At 42.2% G+C, this 23987-nt stretch overlaps 1 protein-coding gene across 2 annotated transcripts; it reads right to left on the bottom strand.

The window, feature by feature from the left end:
- Positions 1–1182: 1182 nt before the first annotated feature.
- On the bottom strand, positions 1183–23862 carry pxylp1 (2-phosphoxylose phosphatase 1). Of its 2 annotated transcripts, XM_030403802.1 has the most exons (6): positions 23733–23862; positions 20506–20652; positions 13141–13329; positions 11367–11493; positions 3166–3305; positions 1183–3019 (listed from the first exon to the last, which is right to left on the bottom strand). In XM_030403802.1, the coding sequence occupies exons 2-6, from the start codon at positions 20585–20587 to the stop codon at positions 1992–1994; spliced, it is 1566 nt and encodes a 521-aa protein (XP_030259662.1). In that variant the 5' UTR covers positions 20588–20652; positions 23733–23862; the 3' UTR covers positions 1183–1991. The 2 variants fall into 2 exon arrangements, with proteins under 2 accessions (XP_030259662.1, XP_030259670.1); XM_030403810.1 differs by lacking the exons at positions 20506–20652; positions 23733–23862 and adding an exon at positions 15348–15483.
- Positions 23863–23987: the final 125 nt, after the last annotated feature.

The following is a 23987-nucleotide window of genomic DNA, read 5'->3' as shown; positions in this document are numbered from 1 at the left end:
CTTCACCAAATGCTCTTTGGTCATTTTTCACTTCAGTGGGTCATTGTGTTCTCAGTTGGCCTCAAGTCCGGACTTCGTGATGGCTGTTCCACAAGCCTTAATTCTAACCTGATTTGGCCAATTTTTTATAAATGATGCATCGTCTCTATGGAACACCAAACAACCACTTACCTTCTGACTGATAAGGATTTTTCTAAAGAATTTAGAGGCAATCCCTCCCTCATAATTCCATTTACTTACCCTAAGGCACCAGCAAAACAGCCCCATAGGGTAATAATACCACCACCACCATGATCTAAAGCAGTTATGGTGTTGTTGGGGGTTTAAGGCCTCACCGTTTCTTCTGTAAACATACAGTAAGTCTGGTCATTGGCCAAATCCAAGTTTCGTATCATTTGACCGTAGAGCTTTCATCCCAAAGCCTTTTGCTTTCAAGATGCTGCATCCGGAGCGAGGGCTTCATTCCTGCAGAGCCCATGACGATGTACAGTAAATCATGATGGACTGTGAACATTGAACATGGACTGTGTTCGAGTCACTTCTAATTCATCACGGACCTGCTTTTGGATGATTCTTGACCACCCCAACCAATATTCTCTCAAGCAACAGGTGATAGTTTGGGTCCCTTCCTGATCATTAGAGTGACACAAAGGCACTTCATACTTACAAATAAAGACGCTTTTTCAGATCAATGCTGAGCTCCTTAGACTTTCTTGTAGTAGTTGTTGCTAAGTCTAATGAGTGTATCAGCCAAGAGAGGTCACCAGCTGTTGTCAATCATAATCACCCTGCTGAAAAAAACAGCATAGACCACCATGGTGCTGGTCTATGCTATTTTTTTCAGCAGGGCACTGAGAAGAAAAGGCCATGCCACAAAACAAATTTGGTTGACGCAACTTTTTACAACACCAAAATTGATTGTTCAGTTTCCTGTATGTATATTTATTACCCAGCTGATATGGTCACTTTTTCAGAAGACCCTTAATAAATTAAAGAACTAAACTTCATGAATGTTTTTTTTGTTTTGTTTTTTTTCAGAACTCAAGACCGCCATGAAATGGATGTTCTTTACAAGTGAATGTAAACTTTTGACCACAAGTTTTCACATGGTTATATGCTTTAAACCAAAATATCACCAGGAATCCACTTCTCAACAAACTAGTCAAAAATGATATAAACACGTCTGCTCATACAGAACCTTTATTTAATTCAGTTACCAACAAACAACAAACACAAATTATAAGTGGAATGTGATTGGTTTTTATTACCAATGAATATAAATACAGATGTACTGTAGTTGTAAATTAATGTAAGAAATAAAAAAGAACACCTATCATTTATCACTTTCAAAGTACCAGAGACAATTTCACTAAAACAAATCATCAGGATAGAAATACTATTAAACAGACAGCCCACTGAAATGACTAAACATTAAAACCCATAGGAATGTTTAGTGACTAATGAATCATACAGAGTAATGTGGGCCAAACTAGCCCAAAGTGTAATTTTCATTGAAAAGATTTACTACACAAAATATGTTCCAGGAATGTTTAATCCAGCATAAGTTTTCCAGCTTCAATATTCCCTTTTCTTGGAAACATTCGGGAATACTGGAATTTCACAATTCCATGGTATTATGGAATGTAGGAATAAAGTGGCTAAGTGCCATACAACTTCCCTTGAAATATCTCCTTCAGATTTGCTATAGAAAACGTACAATATTCAAAAAGGAACTTCAAACTCTGTAGAAAGGTTAGAAACTTGAGACCTCTGACTAATGTGTAAAGTACAGTAGTGTGTGTTCTGAACTCCCTTTGTGCTCAGAAATGTCAAAGAAACACTAAAAAATATGTGGAATTTTAAGACACTATGAGAAGCATAAAAAGTGCACCATCTTCAAAAGTGGAAAACAACTTTAAGTCAAGGGAAGTACAACCATCTGCCAGCTCTGCATCCGTACTCAGTCACCCTCCTCTCCATCTGTCCGTCTGTCAACCAGGGCGCCTGAAGCAGGCCTCCTGGTAGGAAGTAGCATTGACAAGGCTGAACATGTCTCTCCTGACAAAAGACAGGAAGTTCTTCAGAGGGCAGAGTGGCTGACTGGCACGGCGGTCGTGGGAGCGACAGAAGGTGGTGTGAAATGTCACATCCTCACCGTTGTACAGCACCCTGATGAACAGTTCCCCGTCCTTCACTTTCGACTTCTCACCTTTGCTGGCTCTCTTCTTCGGCTGCCCTTGTATTACCTTTGGACTCTTCCACAGTTCAAACACTACTCTTGCTGCAAACCGTGGAAAACGTGCTTCCTCCAGTCCCAGGGCACTCAGTAACGGGATCATGGTAACATCGTGTGCTGAAGACAGGGTGAAGACCTCCTCGCCTCCTGCACGCGGCTGTCGGCCAGCTTCATTATCCCTGGCCACGCGCTCCATCTTGGTGGCAGTTCGGTTGAGGTAGGGGTACATGGCCAGGATGGCATATTTATGGTACAGCCCCACTCTTCTCCGATCAACCTCATCATCTAGCTGCTGTCGACGAATAACAGCAAACTGTGCCATTGTCAGACATGCCTTGGTACCACCTTCTCCCATGGGAACACATGGGAAAGAGATGCCATGGCACAAACGGCACAACAAGGAGTCTATGGGGTTTGCAGCTCGGAGTTGGCGGGTGAGCAATCCCAAAGTCCGTGCCATATCCACGTAAGTCCTCTCAAGTTCGGTATCGCTCACTCTGAGCCGATACTGCCTCCTCTGCTCTTCCTCCAGGTATCTGTTCCTGGCGGGGCAGTCACATGCCGAGCCGCAGAACAAGGTGCTCCACTGGTGCCGCACAGTCAGTTTCGTCCAATCAAAGTCCGGTGAGAAGCCGTAGAGGAATGCCAATCCGCTCTGGAGAGTGCGGCTCTTACCTGTGGTCTCAACCCACACATGGCGGGGCAACCAGTTAGAAGGGAGGAGATTGTGACGCTTGTAGGCTTGATGGAGGAGCTGCCCGTTGCGCAGGTGTTGAACCACACCTGTAAAAGAGTGGAAACAAGATGAAGTTTTGAAGTGGAGTGTTGACAGGTATAAAGGAACATGTAATAAGTGTCTATGAAAGTTTAGCTTTCATTAGAAGAGAAGAAAACGGTCTGGTTGTGCTGGGTGGAGCTGCCTCGCTTACCTGTCTGCGTGAGTTCTCCCATCTCGCAGGCACTGTGGTTGGGCAGACGGGGAATAGAGCTCAGTGGTGACTCCCAATGGCCACGCCCTCCCAGGTCCATATGACTGATGAAGGCGTTTAGCAAGGGGTGGGAAGGCTTCCTGAGGGTGGTAAAGAATGATAAACTATGGTAAATATCAGGATTCTAAAATCATAGCGCGGAAGATGTTCAGTTGTGCTATTATGACATTTTGTTGGGAAAACAATAAAAGAGGCTGACAAAGAGTCGGCAGTGCCAACACAACGTTTCCACTTGAACGAGAGTTTTATTTTGAATAATTGGTAAGCAGTCATGGTATACGCAAAACAATCAACCTCAACAGAGAGAGAAGGCACAGATGCTGAAGTAACACAATTCCATGCAATTTCAGTAGGGAGCTCCCTGTAGGGATGCACAATATATACTGGACTGATAAATTATCGACCCGATCATGGGAAATTTAAATAATTACTTATTACCTGGATGATGAAATTATAGCCGATAAATAGTCCCATAAATATAGCACACGGTTGTCACGCTCATGACCTCATGCAGCTTTGCCTGTGTAGAGTCCCTGATTCCCAGGACTGGGAGCCCGATGGAGAAGTTTCAAACTCTGGCCCAATTTGCAAGCACGGTCAATTCCGGTCAACCGCTTGCACTGGTGCCGACAGTGAGCGTTATTTTTTTTGCTGCTGCTCATGTGGTTGATGAGAAAAGAAACCGAATCAGATGCGAAAAGGTTGAGACACTGGTCTGACGAACCAAGCCAAGGCTAAGCTAACCGTTTGCGTAAACCTCATAAGAAGGCCTTCGATCTATCCATGTCTACAGACCAAGTGTCTCTGACCTATTTTACTTTTTGGTCCTCTGACTACAGGGGAGAGACTTTGCCCCCTTCAGCCCCCTTCCTATGTTGTTAAACAGATAACCATGTATGGAAGCGCTGCTTCCTGAAGCGCTGCTTCCTGAAGCTGTAGATATAATTTGAGTATTTGGGAAGACTCGTTAGGAATATTATGGCAACACTCCGTGCAGACAGACATGCTGTTACTTTGCTCCTTCAAGATCTTGTTTTATAAACTGTCTCAATGTAAGCCATCGGTGTCCCTGAGTCTTCTTCATCTCTCCTGGATGTTCAAGTGAGCGAAAGTTCCACAACAGGCACAATTGTGTTAATAGAGTTTGATTTATTCACATTTAACTAATGACGCTAAACTCAATGTTCCCATAACAGGGGGCTAATGGCATTACTGTATTATCAGTATACAGAGAACCTAATCATTAATGTAGAGGATTTACATGTTCAGTGTGTAACAGCATGACCAGGTCACTTCCTACCAACATCCGCCACCAGGTGTCTCTCTTACTCAACACTGCTGGACTACAGCACTGTTCAATATGTGTGGGAGGGTATACTGGAGATGGCGATATAAAAAGATGAAAGAATTTGTTGCCTTGGGACACACACTCATACATATACAGATATGCAAGCACAAACACACACACACATCGACAGACACAGGGATGAGGGCAGCAAGAGGAGCAGCTAGTGATCTAATAGATTAGAGATGATTGAAGATTACAGTTGAATATAACAAATCTGTGGGAGCTGCAGCTCAGCTCGCTCAGATTAAAGAGTGCACACAAACACAATCACACACAGACACACAGACACACACACAGTTTCCATAGTGATCAAGGACTGGTTCAGGATCGTGACATTAAAAAAACGACCTTCTGTCATTACTCTTAAACCACACTTTTGATTGCAATGACTGACCGAGTGCTGTAAAGTTAATCCGGCATCTACAGCCACAAAGGATGGTGCTACAAAGGTAAAAATGACCTTTTCTGTCAAAATAAAAGCTTCAAAGAACCACTGTGATTTCAGATGAAAGCACTAGCCCACATTTTCTATTTTTAAGGGAACCGTTTTCTTTTGTTGTCACGTTGCACCAGCACCTGCCTCTATCTGCATTCAATATTCACTTACACAGTAACATATGCACCACAAGGCACATGAATGGTGAAATGAGTGCGATATTGCGCCATCAGTGCTCCTCTATGCTCTGTCATCAGCGGATCAGTTTGCTGACGGGAGTATGGGACAATCTAGATTTAATTGGCTACACTGGGAGACTTGATGTCAGGACATGGGGGACAAGAGTGTGGACAAAGAGGCAGCCAGGCCGTCTATTAGACTGATTGTTGCTAACCAAAGATTACAGAGCCCAATTACATTAAAAAGGGATTATTATCACTGGATAGGACAGATTAGTGATGAGGGAGGAAGGGATGGAGAGATGAGGAAAACAGGGGTAGGAGGAATAGACAGTAAAGGAAATGAAATAGTGTGATCTAAACTGGGGTGAGTGCCTGACAGAGTATAAAGTAAAAAGGATGATTGGTGCAGAAAGAAGAAACCCTGACAAAGACTGTAGTGGTGAAAGACGAAGAGGAAGGAGAGAGGGGATGTTCCCTGCTGGAGAGAGCTCAGTTAACCGCAGACGGAGACAGTGGGTCGGCAGGCTGGTGCCAGCACACACACACACACACACACATACTGCAGACAAACCAAACACACACACACACGCAACTGAGCACTCAGCCTGAGGATTCAGCCCTGAGCATATGCTAGTTCAGATCCCTGTAATTAAACCCTTGTCTAAATACAACACAGAGCAATCTACAATTATTATGAGGGCACAGAAATGTGATAGCTTTTAATGGTGGGTCTGCAAATAATGATTATTTTCATTGTCCAATAAAATGTTGATTATTTTCTGGACTCATCTCTTAGTTGCCTGGTCTATAAAATGTTGAAAAAACGCGGATTGTGTTTCCAAAAGCCCAAGATGATGTTTTGTCCACGGCCCAAACACACACAGTCTTTCATATTATTAGTCCATAGCCATGTTAGCGGCTCTGTTGGGCTTAAGCACAAAAAGTGTAAAAAACTAAAAACTATTTGTTTAATTCTGAACAGAATTGACCGATACTAAACAGGTCTCATGTCTTCTGGATGTACTCTAATGAGGTATATGATTTGCTGCTTTCACAGTGAGTAACAGGACACACATGAAAAAAAGGCAAACTCGCCTCCTGGCTACGTGAAAAGAGTTAATTGCTGATTATTAAGCAGGTTTACCAGCGTTTAAAACTCCTCCACATACATGCTAATTTTGGTGTAAATGTTGTACGAGTGAGGTAACCAACACATTTTTCCAAATGAACATTAACAGGTGAATACTGGGTTTCACCGCTGTTGCTTTTCAATATGACAACAAATCCTCCGCCATCATATTGTTGGTCAGTTCTCATAACTCTCATCATTATGGTGGCGCGCATGGATGCAGCGGCATCCCAGTGATCAATGACAGGGAAAGTTTGGGATGTCCTACCTATCACAGACTTTTAGTATTCAAAACTTACAGCAGAGAGACCTTAATAAGAATCAGGGTAACGCAGGATGAAAAAACTTTGACGAATGGTTGAGATTTGGACACTTTACGCCAGCACGGGATCTTATCAGAGCCAGCCAACCGCAGGAGGAGAAAGCGGAAGCGGTGCGAACGTAAACAAAAGAGAGGAAAGAGAGCCGGGATCCATGCTAGGCTAAAGGCTAACCCCTCCAGACCAGCAGTACCATCGCCCCTACTCTCCAACGTCCACTCACTTGACAACAAGCTGGATGAGCTACGTCTACTGAAAGAAACCCACCGAGAGTGGAAAGACTGCTGTGTGTTTGCTTTCATGGAAACATGGCTCCAGGACAATATCCCAGACGCGGCCATTCAGCTGGAGGGGATGACGGCTTTCCGAGCGGACAGAGATGCAGCTACCTCCGGTAAAAGTAGAGGAGGGGGCCTATGCATCTATATCAACAAAGACTGGTGTGTAAATGTCACGTTAGTCTCTAAACACTGCTCTCAGCTAGCGGAGTTCCTCATCGTAAAATGCCGGGAGGCCCAGATAACATCCTGGGACGTGTGCTCAGAACCTGTGCTGGTGAGCTAGCAGATGTCCTGACTGACATCTTCAACATCTCCCTCTGTCAGGCCATCGTCCCCAGATGCTTCAAAACATCCACTATAATACCAGTAGCAAAGAAATCAGTTGTATCCCGTCTGAACGACTACCGCCCCGTCTCACTGACACCAATTGTGATGAAGTGTTTTGAGCGGCTTGTCAAACCACACATCACAGCCAGCCTCCCTGCATCACATGACCCATATCAGTTTGCTTATCATCCCAACCGCTCCACAGAGGATGCAATATCCACCACTTTGCACTCAGTCCTCACTCATCTGGATCAGAAAGACACCTACGCCAGAATCCTGTACATTGATTTCAGCTCAGCATTCAATACCATCATCCCCCAGAAACTATGGAAGAAACTCCTCCTACTCGGCCTGAACACCGCCACATGCCTCTGGATCCAGGACTTTCTGACGGAGAGACCTCAGTCTCCGTGTCGGAAATAACACTTCCAACTGCATCATGCTGAGCACAGGATCTCCTCAAGGCTGTGTACTAAGTCCTTCGTTTTTACACTGCTAACACATGACTGTGCATCCAGACACGATCGGAACCAGATCATCAAGTTCACAGATGACACCACAGCGGTGGGACTCATTCATTAGAAAAGAGGAATCAATGTACAGGGAAGAAGTTAAACACCTAGAGGGTAGGTGCAGAGAAAATAATCTGGTGCTCAATGCGGACAAAACAAAGGAGATGATCATAGACTTCTGGAGGTCACAGCCTGAGCACGCTCCTCTCAGGATCAGTGGCCACACAGTGGAGAGAGTGGAGAACATCAAGTTCTTTGGAGTGCAGTTCGTGCAGGACCTAACCTGGAATAAAAACACCTCAGGGACCACGAAACGAGCCCAGCAGAGACTGTATTTCCCGAGGAAGCTGAAACAAGCCTCTCTCCCCACCAGCATCCTCAGGACTTTCTACAGTGGTGTGGTGGAGAGTGTTCTGACGTGTTGTATCTCGACATGGTACTCCAGCTGCAGTATGTCGGACAAAAAAGACCTGCAGAGAATAGTGAGAGGAGCTGAGAGGGTCATCCGAGTTTCCCTCCCCTCTGTCCGTGAACTCTTCCAAAGCCACTGCAGGAGCAGGGCACTGAACATCATCAGGGACGCCTCCCACCCGCTCCACACATTCTTTGAACTGCTCCCATCAGGAAAACGGTTCCGGAGTCATAAAGGCCGGACTAACAGACTTATCAACAGCTTCCCTTTCCTTCCACAAGCTGTTAGATTGATGAACTGCTGAGCTGGAGCATGTGCACTGATGCACTTCACACGCCCTTAGTCATAGCTTTAGTTTTACATGATTATATTCATATATTGTGTGTTATTTATTGTCTTCTGTTATTGATCCTGGAGAAACGTAATCTCATTTTTGTTGTGCTGCTTTGTTGGTACAACAAAATGACAATAAAGCTTTGATTGATTGATTGATTGATTATACTATCTTAGCAATCCACCAAGACTGATATTGCCATTCCTTGAGTCATGCTGTAAAAATAAAATAATGAAAAAGCAATCTAGTCCTATCTCCACAGTAATGGAGCTAGGATTAGGTCTTGCACTCTTGTAAACATTAAATGTCATTGTGTCCTTTTGTGCTAGATTTGGCCTACAATACAATCATATTCATGATGCCAAACCAAGCTTCAGTTCACTAACGTACTTTGATATACTCAAAGAGGAGCTCAGCACTGTAGCCAGAGGATACAAGTATTGGCCACAGAACAGTTCTCGAGGCAAAGGAAGCAGGTGCTTGCTCATAGGCACATCAATGCTTTTTAAGTAGATGAAGGCAAGAGTCACTTCACTTCCTGTTAATTACTGAATGGAACACAACCTCCATCATAAGAGGCTTGTGTGCTGGATGTCCTACTTTCAGCCCTGTTTCCCAGATCAAGGGTATTGAAAATATCTAATATTAGATGTACATAGCAGTCTAACTGCATCCTGCCAATCTGAAATGCAACTGTGTCTACACCGTGCCAGCTCAAAAGATTACAGCTTGGACGCTCCGTCCAGATGTGCAAAGCCGATGTGGCCGAAGTGAAAGCTTTGTGCGAAATTAAGTCATTGGCTAAATCTGAACTCAGGTACACAGCCAAAACTGAGGGATTGGTCACAGGGAAATTATTGGCCATACGGTCTGAATAAGTCATCCCTGAGGATTTGTATGCACACATCAGTACCATCGGACCAAAATTTGTGTTTGGATACAAAATGGCACATTCTGCTCATAGCATGTGTGTATCTACATGAAGATTTTGCATAAATTGAGGCTGATTACAGAACAGACACATGCTGACTTTTTATAAATTCATGTCAGGAGGACTCATCTAACCATCTCGAAAAAGTAGAAGTGTGAGCACAGCCAGAGTGCTAACAAAGACAAGAAGGAAGATATACAGATGAGCTAAATGAATTCAAGAAGCTAACAATATTCATTTGTGTTTGTGTGTGTGTGTGTGTGTGTTTTCCATTCCATATTAGAGTAGGGAGTTTCTGCAGTGACAATTGTTGTGTCTAACTGCAGCTGTTCAGTGAGCATGTTTGCTCAAATCAAGCGAGATAAGACTGTCAACAACCCAGCCTCAACAGACCACGCACACAAATGTAACTGTGTTTGTCTTTATGTGTGTGTATCCATTTGCACCAAAGCGCAGCAGAACAGATGTAGGAAATGAAATCCACCCGCTACCGCTGACACATCCAGTAACACTGAGAAACCATGGGAATTGTAAAAGTGTATCTTTTTCAGTATGCTTGAATTAAATGTGAAAAACAGATTCTGATATTTCAAATGGTAAATAAATCCATTTATACAGAGGTCTCTGTAAGCCTCAAAAATACCACCGAAAAAAAGGATTTCACAACTACTTCCTAATTAAAAAGACTGGGCTCATTTTGCTATTAAGCCAGCATTTTTTGTTAGAGGACATGAGAAGTTGTTGCAGTAATTGGTCTCTCTCATTTTCCAGCAGGTCCTCTTGTTAGGCATTTGGCAGAGGTAGCTGGGGTGCTGCCTGGGAGGCCAGCTAAAATCCTGGTGGCATTTTGTGCCCTTTAGTCTCACCTGTATTAACTGAAACTGTGACCGTGAAGCCTTTATCTTCAGAGTCTAGAAGCCAATGAAAAGTGTAAGAATGCATTGATGAAGCTTTTCATTTTTTTCTGTTTGTTGTTTTAATAGTATTAATACTTGAATAATTGAAGCAGGAGAAGGAAACACAGCATGAACATGTTGCAATATAAAGCAACTGAACATAATATCATAATATATTTTTTTTGCCTTCACCTTCATCTTCCATTCCATGTCTTGCGTGTCCATCCAACACCCTATTTTGCCGTTTCTACAGTTTAGCAGTTGTTTTACAATAAGTTTCTTTATGCCACATAGGTGTTAACAGAATGTATTGCTGAATTATCCTGCATTTACTTCTTAGGAGATGCTCTCTATTATTGCTTTTTCTTTCATTTATGTTTTTGTTTTTCAAAGTGCAACATTTGTGTTGCTTAAAAGGTACACTATGTAGTTGTGAGAAAAAAAAAACTAATCAGAAGAGAAATATCTTTATTGACTGATTTTTATTATGCCAAAACAAAATAAATAAACACAATCTCTATATTTCATGACTGAATAAACAAGCCAACCTTAAGGATAATATAATTTCAAACCGTTTTACTATTTTCTTTTTTAAATGTAGTGGACCCTGCCACCTTACTGGCTTCAAACAGTGTTCTGGGTACCTTATTTTCCTCTGAGAACAGCTTGTTTAGTCAGTTATATTTCTGAGTTTGTTTTACAAAAACTCTTAATAATGTAAATATTTAAAATTCTGAGTTCGGATTTCTTCTCCAAAACTACATGGTGTCCCTTTAAGTGGAGAAGTTTTCTTCATTACGCATGTGTTCATGCTCTCCAGCATGATACCATTTTGACATTAACCTAGTTCCCGATTGGCAAAATCCTTTCAACATCCTCCTCTTCTTCAGAAAAGTTGAAGGAAACTACAAATATGAGGGGACACTAACGTGATAAACAAAATGTCGTTTTCAGCTATGGCCGAAATTTGATTATGACGAGAAAATGCTACAGTTTATATATCTACTATATTTTCTGTAGAAAGCCTGTGTACCTGCTGGTGGACAAGGTACAGTCAATGGCGGGCCGTTTGGTCTTGGGGATGGAGTAAAGTGGGTAGCGGTCGCCATGGCGAATCATCACCTGGGCAGACAGCAGCTTGTAGTCAGCAGGACTGTGACCTGTCAAAGGAGACTGCCATTAGGATCCACAATAATCCAATGTAACAAGCAGACTTTAGAACTGCTATAATGGCATCAGTGATAGCTTTAACATTACATGTAATAACCATTTGCATTCTTATTTAGATAATTGATAACGAAAGGTAGTTAGATTGTTCAGCAAAGCTTTGCTTGTAGTTGCAACTTTACTGTCAAAGGAAGTGAATATTTCACTTAAGATTCAACAGGTAGAAAAAAACATGATTTCTTATAATTGCTAATGTTTCTCTGTATCTGTTAAATGGGCAGAGAGTGAAATGTTGCTAACAAGTTGCAAACATTTTAGTGACAGTATGTCAGCGATTTGTATGCAGCTAGTTTGCAGCAGCCCTAAATTGCAATAAAAATGACTTGCCAAATATACTGAATGCTTTACCCTCTTCACTTATTGGGATTTTTTTGGCCTACAGGTGACAGAGTGATGTGTAAAATCTGTCATTTGTAAATTAGAAGGTTCATTTATGATGGACAGCTGCAGGCTGCCATGGCCCCACACAGCACTTGGTCTATGTCAATATTTGTTGCACCTTTTCACCCTGGTCTTTGGTTACTCCAGCACAGAACACTTTGGAGCCAGGTAAATGGGCACACACCTTCTTAATTTCAGGCAAAACCACATTTCATGAATACCTGTTAACCCGCTAATCAGTGTGTTGTGATAGCTGACCCAAATTTGTTTGGTTTGCATTTTTGTGGCAAAAGCCCTCTTCACTTATGCATTCAGGTAGAGCCAAGCTGCGTCTGTGTGTGCGTAATGAAGCGTTCACCAACACACAGAGGTGGAAGATTTAACAGGGTGTACTATATTCAGCTCTAGTTGTGAGTAATGGTGTGTGTGTGTGTGTGTGTGTGTGTGTGCGCATGCTTAACAGTAAATTAAGAAAATAGGAGAGACCAGGACACTATAAAAATCCTCAAGTCACAGGGAAAATAACAACACCTAAAAAATACATTAATTCATTTAAAATAGTAATACTTGTTTGTTATTGATTTTCAATAACTACCAATCTCAATCTTAGAAGAAGAAATGATTTTTCTTCTTTAGAGACAAAACTGTCAGCCAGAGAAAAACAGAGTAAAATTTAATTAGCTGTGGCTGGTATTACTTGTCTTAGGCGATGAAGGATATTTAAATGATCGCCTGAGGTGGTTCTGACTTTTCAGAGGAGGAGGGAAACAATGCAAGGCTCCATGCTGCTGTGCTGTGCTGTAGAGAGAGAGAGCACTGCAGCATTATGGATGATGCAATCTAGTGGAAATGACTATCGCACAATTAACACATCCCCCGAGTCCTGACACACTAGATCTGACATTATTACTATGTTAAGTATTTATTCACTGTCCATCAAACTGGGTGATTCTAACAGCTGATCTAAAGTTGTTTTTAATGCTCTCAAACTGTGATGCTGTTATACTTGCTGCAGCATAATTGGAAATAATTTAAATACTTCATCAATTCATCAGCCATCACTGGTCGCATGGGTTTTTATCAAGTTTTCAAGAACACCAAATGACAGATGTAACCAAAATCAAAATCACATTAAATCCACATGCTTGTAGTCTTTAGTTAGATTCGAGAGATTTTATTTGTCAGTATGCAGGCCTCACCTTCCCATGCCTGTTCAGTACGGTTGGGAGTGTTGCAGTAGCCGTAGGCCTCAGATATGGGGTCGGGCTCCTCGGTGTGAGGCACTGGAAACACTCTCTTTCGGCTCTTCCCCAGAGCCGACCCAACACCTCTATCTGCAGCCTGGAAGGGCTGCTCCTCCACTATGGGAGTGGTGGGGATCAGGTTCACTGGAGAAAATGAAAAAGAAAATTCAAAGGTTGACTTGAGAGGCATGAGGAAAGTGAAAAAGGGATAAAGAGCAGAAGAAAACAAGATGAAGGCCAATGCATGCCTCTCACGCCAGACGCCAAAAACGCACATGAACACCCATAACCCTCTGCAATGATGGCTCTCAAAATTTGAAAAATCAAGGCTACTTGTTGCCCAGAGAGTGGATTGTTGGTCTGTAGTACCCTGATCTCATTGCTTTCTTTTCAACCAGGAATAAAAATGAGAAGAATGAGGAAGCAAGTACGCAACAGCAAACATGAGGGACAGTGGTGATGTACAGGTTCAAAATGGCCTTCCTGTTTGCTAACAGCAACGGCAATTGCGAAGTAGCATTAATCACAGATATTTTGTATTTGACCTGATGATGGTACCGGATGAAAATTATATGGATCACAGAAGGTATTTTAATTAATCCTGCAAGTACAATAGTGATTGTCTGCAATTTAACTGTAGTTCATCTCCACGTCAACAGCTCTGTAACCCAAAACCCCTCACTGCTACCAGTGTGTTGCCCGGACACCAGTGACCTGTGACCCCTGGGAGGAATTATCCAATAAGAGCACAGATGCTGTGGGAACTGGAAGGCCCATTCACTAAGGTCCAACTCTGAAGAGAAAGAAGTTGAACCCATATGGCCTTTTGGCAAGACTGATATCCAAATCCTGCTTATGTCACACACACAGACAAACACACACACACACACACACACATAAGAAATCCAAGCTGGCAAATCAACTGTGCAAATATTACATCCTGCTGCAGAGAAAGAAAAGAGGCTCTGCCTGCCAGATTCTAAAGCACAAAGAGATAATGGTTCTTCAGTGGTGTAACAACTCTCAGGCTTAAATCATCCACACAACTTCTGGTGTACCCATAGTATGCAGTGTGTCAAGAGTTACACAGTATTCCTCTTGCAATCACACAGTCATTCACTCAGTTTCCACTTCCTATTCTCTCTAGCTGAGCTCATAAAGTTTACAGTGTTGCAGACAAAACACTACTGCTGATGTCGAATCATGACTATTTTTTTAATAAACATATGAGCCAGTTATCAAGTAAAAATGCCAAATCTTGACTGGTTGGGGCTTCTTAAAAGTGAGGTTTTGCTGCTTTTCTCTATTCAATGATTTCAGTGTTGTTGGGCTTTAGACCTTTGGTCTGATCAAAGAAGTAATCTAAACTTTAATGGGCAATAATTTTTCGAGAAATAATACTAAACTTTGATGCTTCCAGCATTTCTAGTGTGAGTATTTGCTGCTTTTCTATGGTTAACATTTTATACATTTGAATATCTTCAGGTTTTGGATTGTTTGTTTGAAAAACAACCTTGTGCTTTGGGCATTTTTGCCAAGCATTTGTCACCATTTACTGACATTTCAGTGTACAATGCGATCAACCAATATTTTTTTTTTTTTTTTAAATCAACAGATTAAATCAATGCTAAAAATAACTTTTAGTTGTAACCCTGAAAATGTCAGGGCATAACATTACAGTCAACCACTATGAAGCATCACGAATGCTTCTATTAAACATCAACATATTATGAGGGGAATTTCCGCAAGCTTTACAAATAGGATAAAATGAGTGAGACAAAATGTTCAGTGTGAGTCAGGCACCCTCCAAGTACAGGACAGACTTTTACTTCTTTGAGCTATATCCCACATCCACTCAGAGACATTTTAGTATTACTTCATCTGAACAGCTGACACAGCTGTCAAAATGGCTATGCATTGTTTTTTATTCTAATTCTGTTGTATGACAGTGCAACAAATCCAACACACAGCCAAATACTGTTGAAGTTTACTCATGTTTGGCAATGGGAACAGCATCTAGAACATTACAGCAAGATAACTTTATGTTAAAAAAAAGTAGTAGCATCCATGTGAAAAACTTCTCTATTTCTAGACTCTGGGTAATAAGGTGGCCATATAGGAAATCTAAACTCTTTTTAATGAAGATTTCTGCATAAACTCACCACTGACGATGAAGAAGAGAAGGTGTGCAGCCACAGCGGAGACCATTTTGACGACGGTTCTGCAGCTTGAGGTTCAGCCACACACACTGGAGCTCATTCATTGCCACAACCTGTCCCCTTCTACGCTCTGTGCCCCAGACTCTGCCGCCCCCAGCTACCCATCAACACACACGCACGGCTGCCTGAACTAACCAAACTTTTGGAGGCCAGTGCATTCACAGTCACCTACACAATGGGGCTTTTGTATCTCGCTGCCGAACTCTACCAAGTGCAGACACAGCGCTGGCACACAGAGCACACTGTAGCACGTAAACACACTCACGGGAAATTCATGCACCCACATCAATGTGTTTCCAACTTTCCATCCACCTACATTAGATCCTACAAACACAAAAGGAGACTGTCTGAGAGGGCTGTCAACAATGATGCCAACTCAGTCTGACACTGATAAATGTTGTTACAGTTCTCTTGAACGTACACCCTACTTCTAAACACACCCTACACACACAGACACACACACACACCATAACTCACAATTAGAGCTAAATATAGTACACCCTGTTAAGTCTTCTACCTCTGTGTGTTGGTGAACACTTCATTACGCACACACAGACACAGCTTGGCCTCTACCTGAATGCATAATGCATTTGTGTTCTGCCACAAAAATGCACACCAAACAGGTTTGCATCAGCTATCGCACCAACCTGATTAGTGGGTGAACAGGTATTCATGAAATGTGGTTTTGCCTGAAATTAAGAAGGTGTGTGCCCATTTACCTGGCTCCAAAGTGTTCTGTGCTGGAGTAACCAAAGACCAGGGTGAAAAGGTGCAACAAATATTGGCATAGACCAAGTACTGTGTGGGGCCATGGCAGCCTGCAGCTGTCCATCATAATGAACCTTCTAATTTACAAATGACAAATTTTACACATCACTCTGTCACCTACAAGCCAAAAAAATCACAATAAGTGATTAGTGATCACTCTTTCTCCCAGGGATCTAATAAAAAACTAAACTATCTGACAACTAGAGGAGGCAGAGTAATGTGGCTTCATGAACAATCTGCAGGGATACAAAACATAATCAGCAAAGACTGACATCCTGCTTAGTAAATTTAATCAAGCACAACTGCTTGGCATTACATAAAAGCTAGGGAGGTACTGTTGAGACCCCTGACTGCCCCCTGGCTAATCCAAATGTTAATATGGAGCATCTTCGTAAACCATTTGCAACATGACATTCAATCTTAGTCTAAATGTTTTTCAAAGTGGAAAAGCGGCTCAGTGATTAGCATGGTTACCTCTTGGAATGGGAATTAAAGCTGGGGTAGGCATTGTCATTGTTTAGTTTACTTTGTGTCCATTTTGCAGTTAAGATATCCCCTCCCTCCTCTCTGTCATCATACTCGCACTACAGCTTTCTTTTTTTCAGTGCAGATATCTCTGCCTCTTTCTTTTCTTCAAGTGTTTTTCATTGCTTGGCCTGTTGGAAGTGGTAAGCTTCCCCTGTTACATCATTTGCCGGTATAGGTACCAGAACAGGAGGTTCCTGCTCCCTGCACATTCGCTGAGCAGACAGGACTGCCTCTTTATAGTCTCTGTCCAGAAAGTTGGCAGGGATACCAAAACATTTCTTTTGTCTTTTATTACATGAGCAGGGGGAGGACATGAGTTAATGACTAAATGCTGTACAACGCTGATTACTGTTGGAATATGGAACTAGTTACCGCTTATTTTAATAAGACAATAAGTCTTTCAGCAACTTTGATATGATTTTATAAATACCAACAGCATTATCAATTCTACTTCTTTAGGCATTCCTGATGAACGACAGGCAGCCTGTCTGTCAACATTTAAAGTCAATGAAATAAGAGAATATTTCTACAACATTTCTCTTCATTTAGGTTTTGTTGGTCAAAGACACATTCTGCTTAGCCTACAAGGTGCACATGTTAACATAACACAGGATATTTAATCTATGTAACGGAAATCTAGAGACACTCTGGCAGTGACATGCGGCTACGAGGAGCATAGGACAAGAAGAGCAGCAGCAAACCACTCAGGAGGGGACTGCCTAAGAGGACGGTTTGTTTACCGTGAAAAACTACCAGTCATATTACCCTGAAACAACCCTGCAATGAGCACCGGTGCTTATTATGGTAAAGAGAGGGACACTGTTGCTAATTTCCACGCTATACCACATTACTGTATCTCTGCATTCTGTTCAGAGATGTTAAATACATTAACATCTCTGAAATAAGGTGGTTATGTATCTTCAAGTAGCTCACAAAAAACTTGAGCCAGATCTAGTCACTTCAGATGTTCTTGACTAATTTAAGTAAAACTACTTTGCTGTGAATTCTGGCTAAATTAATACTTCTTAGGGTAAGGGTTACTAAAAAAAAAAACATGGCTGACAAAGCAACCACATCCAACCAGTCAGCAGGAGTCATTCCACTTCAGAAATTGCTTATGTTCTGGAAAATGTTAACACTTGACCCACGGACATTATATTTGGAGAATTATCAGTACCATAAAATCTCAACACAATGAACACACAATATGTGTCGGAGCTGAGACGCAGGACTCAGTATATCTGCTTACTTGTCAGTTAGGCTAAGGATAGTTTACAGACTGACAATGTCCTCATGGCCACTGTTCAGCAGGTGTCACTGATTATTATCATGGAAACATGGGTCTGAGTTCAGAGTTACCCTGCCAAACTTGCATTAACTTATCTCTAGGCAAAATGAAGACTGGCCTTTTGTTCAGAAACTTATTCTGATATGAGCTGCATTCCTATCTCTTCTCTGATAGCACAGCCTTGCTCGGACAATCAGTCTGATTCAGCAGTGAGTGCAGACACACTAGAAAGTAAGAATGTGAAGAATGTAGAAATGAGAATTTGCAAGCTCTGCCTATTAAACACTAAACAACCCTTGCTGGTGGATTATTGTTTTGGAAAAGTTACAAAAATTATGTGAATAACATTTTGTTTGAAGTATATTTGTGGTCTTAACTATAAAATGCTCTCTACTTCTCCCTCAAACATGCCACATCTCATTTATTTCATTCCAGCTCTTTTTTTATTGCTGTGCTTAAATCTTTTTCCTCACAGACAACCGACCTTTGGGTTTCTCCTTTTATATTCTCCCATGACACTCCCCTCTCACTGTGAGTCTACCAGCACTCCTGAAGCACTTAAATCCCATCAAGCTCTGCTTCACCTTTCCCTTCACTATTGCTTACATCTCAAAATAGTTCCCTTTCTCTGTGTTTCAGTCACTTTGATTCCCTCTACTGCAGCTGTCCTCTCTCAGGGGCCTCTCAGCTCTGTGGTCACTTTCCTCTGGGAAGCACCCATATGTCAATCAGTGAAACAATCGCACTTTTTGGCGCCATGTTGCAGACATCCAGGTCTTAATTTGAGGCAGCCTGGAGCCAGAGCGAGGCACTGACTCCACCATCGATCATCATCCATCACTCAGTCTCTTGTGGTAATGCTCAACAAACAATAATAAATACATGAATGGGCTTTCTTAACAGCAGGTGGGGCATTAGATAGAGGATATTGTGGAGTCTCAAACTGCAGAATGAAATGCAGAGAGCGAAAAAGATGATTTTAAAAAATGAACAAAAACATAGAGCAAAAACAGAAGCTGACATCTATTAAACATGAGGAGAAATCCCACACGCTTTCATCCCATGCTCCTCGTGGATAATGGCACAGATCCTTCTCTACAGTATGTTCGATGAATAAATGATGACCGCAGCTTTTCTCCAAAAGTACCACTGAAAAAATTAAGTGAGGGCAGTTTTAAAAGAGAACCTTCACACAAGAAGGCCCTTACTTAAAATTAAAAACAACAACACAAAATCAATTATCGATTACAGTATTAACTCTTAAAGACAGGCATATGTGCAAATACCTGCACAATTACAGTAATTGAGGGATGGTTAAATCTCATTATAGACTTCTTTCTCTGCCTCAGAGTGTTTTACAAAAGGAGATTACAGGGCAGGGGTTGAGAGTGGGTTTGATTGTGAGGCATTAATAATAACGTACCCAGCAACCTCCTCTTAAATGATCACACAAGTATTATCTAGTGGAGGGGGAGGGAGGGAGGGAGGGAGGGGGTGATGGTCGAGGAGATGAGTGTGTATTCTGGGTAGCAGAGTGCAAACACTCAACAAGTATGAGTGACAGCTCACTCGCTTCTGCCATCTTTCTGTTCACCTCTGATCTTGCGTGGCATTTAAAGCAACAGAAGACAGAAGAAGAAGTGAAAGCTTTAAACATCAGAGGTGTACACAGTTGAGTTTAAATAAGGTGCAAGACTCTCAAATGAGCTGATGAAGGACAGCTCAGAGACTTTTGGTAAACATGCAGTCTAAAACACCAGCTCTGTCGTACTGAATTTTCCTTCTGATACCGTGTGTGTGAAAGCCTGATTTAGAATCCCATTTTCTTGTCCAGACACACACTTACTATCACCACAAACACTTCCCCTGCATTGGGGTTTTTTTAGGACTCCAGCTCAAAATAGCTGAAATTTGCACATTTTACATTAAATTACAAATTTCCATTTTTACTGCACGCCTCGTCTTCTCCATCACCCACTGTTTTTCCAATCATGCCTGTGAGGTTTGCGAATCACATCCAGAACAGGAGAGACTCTCTCCATTTACCGAGCAGTGGTTTCCTTGCATTCACTGTGGCTGGCAGGGATACACTGTCTAGACAATACCTACAGGAGATGCTGAACAATGACTTGATGGGGAAAAGACACATTTGTGTACACCTAGGCATTCCACAGCAGATGTGAATGTGCGGCCACACACTCTGTGGAGGTTTCAGAGTATCCCGAGGCCCACTGTTGGTGCTGGATATTTATAGGAAGTCTATAGGGGATTCTGCTTTGTTTTGGTATGAATGGGGTCTCTTGACTGGGAAAGCAAAAGAGAGGATATGCATGTATGAACACAAACACACTTGGAAACAAGACAACTGGGGATTTTTCTGTTGAATACAAGGTTCCACAATCAAACGAAATATTACTGAAACTGCAATATGGTTCTGATTATTCAGCATGTAAAAACCTGACCTATACTTACAAACACGGCTAATTAGCTGAGCACAAACAGAAACCGTGTACTTACAGAACTGGAGGCTCAGACTGATAATGGCCAGAACAGCTCCGCCCACCACCACCAGGAGGAGGAAGCGGTTACGAGCCAGCATCTTATCATGCGATTGGTCTGCGTCCTTTTCCGTCAGCCATCCAGATCACTGTCCATCCCTGCAGGCTGGATGCAACAAAGTGAAGGAGCTTATGAGATTGTATATGATGTGCAAACAATTTTAGAATCTACTTGTATTTCTCAATTTTATATGACTTACCAAAATGATTGTCTTGAGGTTGTTTAACTAGTAAAAGCAGCTTAACATGTGTGGCTGACCTTTTTTTCCTCGGTTAATAATTGAAGAAAATATTAAGTATGCAATTAATCAGTAGATGCAGCCCTCGCTCTCTAATGCCCTTGTCACACTGGACAAAAAACCCAATAACACAAGCCAACATCTGGCTTTTGTCTTCAACGTGAATTTGTATAATCGGCATTCACTCTCACGTCAAATGACTCTGCAGTAGTCATGGGGATTCATCAGCTCCAGCTCCAATCAGCTGTGATGGCAACAAAACACGCGGCTAAACAATACAACAACTAATTTTCACCCCCTGAGAGGCGCATTGCTGTAACATGTGCTCAAGTTAAGGAAGCTGGCTCATGAATATTAATGCTTTTCCATCTGTCTCTGTTCAAGCAGCACTTAACCATTGTTCAGTCAGCGCTGAGTTTGAAAGGCAGACTGAAGTATGAGACCGCTGTTAAGGGCTTACATGACTGAGCCTCGCTGTCAGCTGTTTGATCGGTACTGGGAATGTGCTAATCTCAACAGCGATGAATAAAAGCGACATGTCTCACTCTTTAGAAACTTGCGTTAGCAGCTCTGAAAAAAACGTGATACCTGAAACCGGAAAGGCAAGCTCACCTCCTGCCAATATTTGTAGCCGGCTTTACCCTTGTTTAAAAAACCTGCATACACAAGCTAATTTTGATGTAAAAATGTTATAGCATAGGGGGTTTGTAGGGATGTCATTTTAAACCCACTTAAAATGGGCTAATGACACCTTTTCCATTCCCAGTAGATGAGTTTCCCCGCCTGTGTCACATTGATGTCATGGAGCATGGAAGCCAATGGTGGTTATTTCTTTGAATCTCTTTTAATCTCTTTCAAACTCAGGGCCAGGTAAGTGATGCTTAAGTACCGTGTTAAATGGAAACGGATGGAAAAGTAATACACTCTAACGTCCTTGACGTCAACATACTTCATAGCATCACGCAGGAAAAGGGGCAAATATATGCGTTTCTAGTAAGGTAAAGTGTTCCACCACTGTCGATTGGAGAAAGCGCTCACACACACCAGTGACTACTGCGGTCATTTGACCTAGGAGTGACTGCTGATTGACTTACAGGTGAAGTTTTCCATGCATCCAAAAGATACTGGTTTTCTCTGGCACCACAGAGCATTTTTATAGTACTGACAGAACTGCCTCACATTTAAGCAAACAGAGAGGACGTGTTTAACATTTGAGACAAGACAACATACGAAAACAGGAACCATTTGTTCATTCAGTGTAAACATTTTTTTTTTTTTTTTTTTTTGATGAGATTAGATAATATTCAACTGTATTGTCATTGTGCACAGTACAAGTACAGAGACGACGAAATGCAGTTAGCATCTATACAGAAGTGCAAAAAGAAGCAGTAAAGAGCAAGTTCAGAGAAAACAGTGCAGCAGATTATAGACAGATTTACAGAAACCATTTGTCTGGATTTACAGAATCCATTTGTCTGGATTCTGGAAATGACAGCATGCCTTTGGCTTGAGAAGACCTCCTCATATCAGCCAGTCTTAATATTTCCAGCTATCATTAATATCTGACTGTTACATCTGGTCTCCCTTTATCACTTATGTTGAGCTAACATTACTTGTCCTGTCCCATCGCGTATTTTAAGAGTAAATTGTGAAGTAGGCAACAATGAATGTGCCATTCCTTTTCCTTATCCTTATCTGCGCAAAACGGTGATGACAAAGACAAGCGAGTGGCATCCTTTACCACTGACAAGAGTCACACCTTCTATTTGACCAACTATCCAAGCACATAAAAATAAACATTTTTTTTTTTTAAAACTTGACAACTCCCATGTTCTTTCTTAGGCTTTCTGTGTCACACTCATGAACAGCTCTGTTACAGTCTGTGCTTCTTTACTCCATAAACCCAGCAGTTATACATGTCCATGAATAGTCAGTGCAAGGGCAGGGGGGGGTTGGAAACCAAGCAGAGACATGGGGGAGGATCAAACTAAAACTGCAGTAAATGTAGCCCTACACAATAAACCCTGCCATCAGACGGTCTAAAAATACTCCCAGCCTGGAATGTTTAAGCCTACGTCTAACCGAGGTACAGTGAAACGATGCTTCGGGCAGAACTAGACCCGCGGCTGTGCCCATCCTGACCCATTTCACCAGCTGCGCACACGGACCTGTAGCCTCACGATGCGACGCGCCAAACTCCAGTCAAAATTCTGACAGTTCAATGCTGTGTTGACTTATCAGTAAAGGTAGCATTTACACCTGTCAAATGTTACATTGCACCTTTCACGAATACATGAAACCAAAATAGCACTCCTGCTGACATGAAATATGAGCTTGTATTCACATCTGTCACGCTGTTCGAAGCGGCACTGACGGGTCTATTTCGTTTCATCTGATGAGGTGTGATTCTACATATTGTTTGAAAGCCGAATTCAAGAGTGGGTTTTAACATTTCTCAGACTCTTGTTCGTGCGTCCGTAAATTCGCAGAGGAAACTAATTCGTCAAGTTATGGCCATTTCTTGACGCGACAACTTCGCTGACAACTGTGTCTGGTTACGACACTGCTAGTTAACCACCGCTAGTTGGCTAACCTTTAGTTAGCTAGCTACTTACAGTCACTAGTACTGCTGCAGCTAAACTATCCAAACGACTGTCATACGGAGAACACTGCACACGAACCATTTGACATCGTCGCATATGTTATCGTGGACTTCCCCAAACTTTATTTCTCGCTACTTGTTGCTTCCAGGTAGAGGACTGGAGACGTGTTACCGTGCCGATGTGTAGCTTTGCGGTGCTATTCACCGAGCGGGCAGCCGAGTCAAGAAATTAAGATGCCACTTCAATCGAAGTCACTGCAGAAGACGACCGAACAGGAAGGAGACGCACACCTCTGACCGCCCGCACACGCTCAACAAATACTGCATTTCGGACGCGTTTCTTACCTGCAGGAACTGAGTGTCTCAGAGCCGCAGAGGACCGACTTACAACACTTGAATCCAGCGCTTCGGTCACTACAGACTGCCGACACAGCGGCGACTACAACCGCCAAGTCCCACATAGCATGCAGCGGTACTTCCTGGGAGGACTTTCAAAATATAGCTGCTGCACGAATACCCAGCCACGTCCTGTGTATTACAGACGGAACGCACCGTTTGTCATATTTTATTTTTATTTTTATTTTTTTTTACATAGATGGC

Source organism: Sparus aurata, chromosome 2 (assembly GCF_900880675.1).
Source record: "Sparus aurata chromosome 2, fSpaAur1.1, whole genome shotgun sequence".
Classification (NCBI taxonomy): Eukaryota; Metazoa; Chordata; class Actinopteri; order Spariformes; family Sparidae; genus Sparus; species Sparus aurata.
This window is presented reverse-complemented; position numbering and strand designations above follow the sequence as displayed.

Coding starts and splice junctions, on each gene's coding strand:
- pxylp1 (XM_030403802.1), bottom strand. CDS start 20,587: ATGCTGGCTCGTAACCGCTTCCTCCTCCTGGTGGTGGTGGGCGGAGCT. Junction 13,330..20,505: donor CAGTCTGAGCCTCCAGTTCT/GTAAGTACACGG, acceptor CATTTTCTCCAG/TGAACCTGATCCCCACCACT. Junction 3,306..11,366: donor TGTACCTTGTCCACCAGCAG/GTACACAGGCTT, acceptor TACCACCCTCAG/GAAGCCTTCCCACCCCTTGC.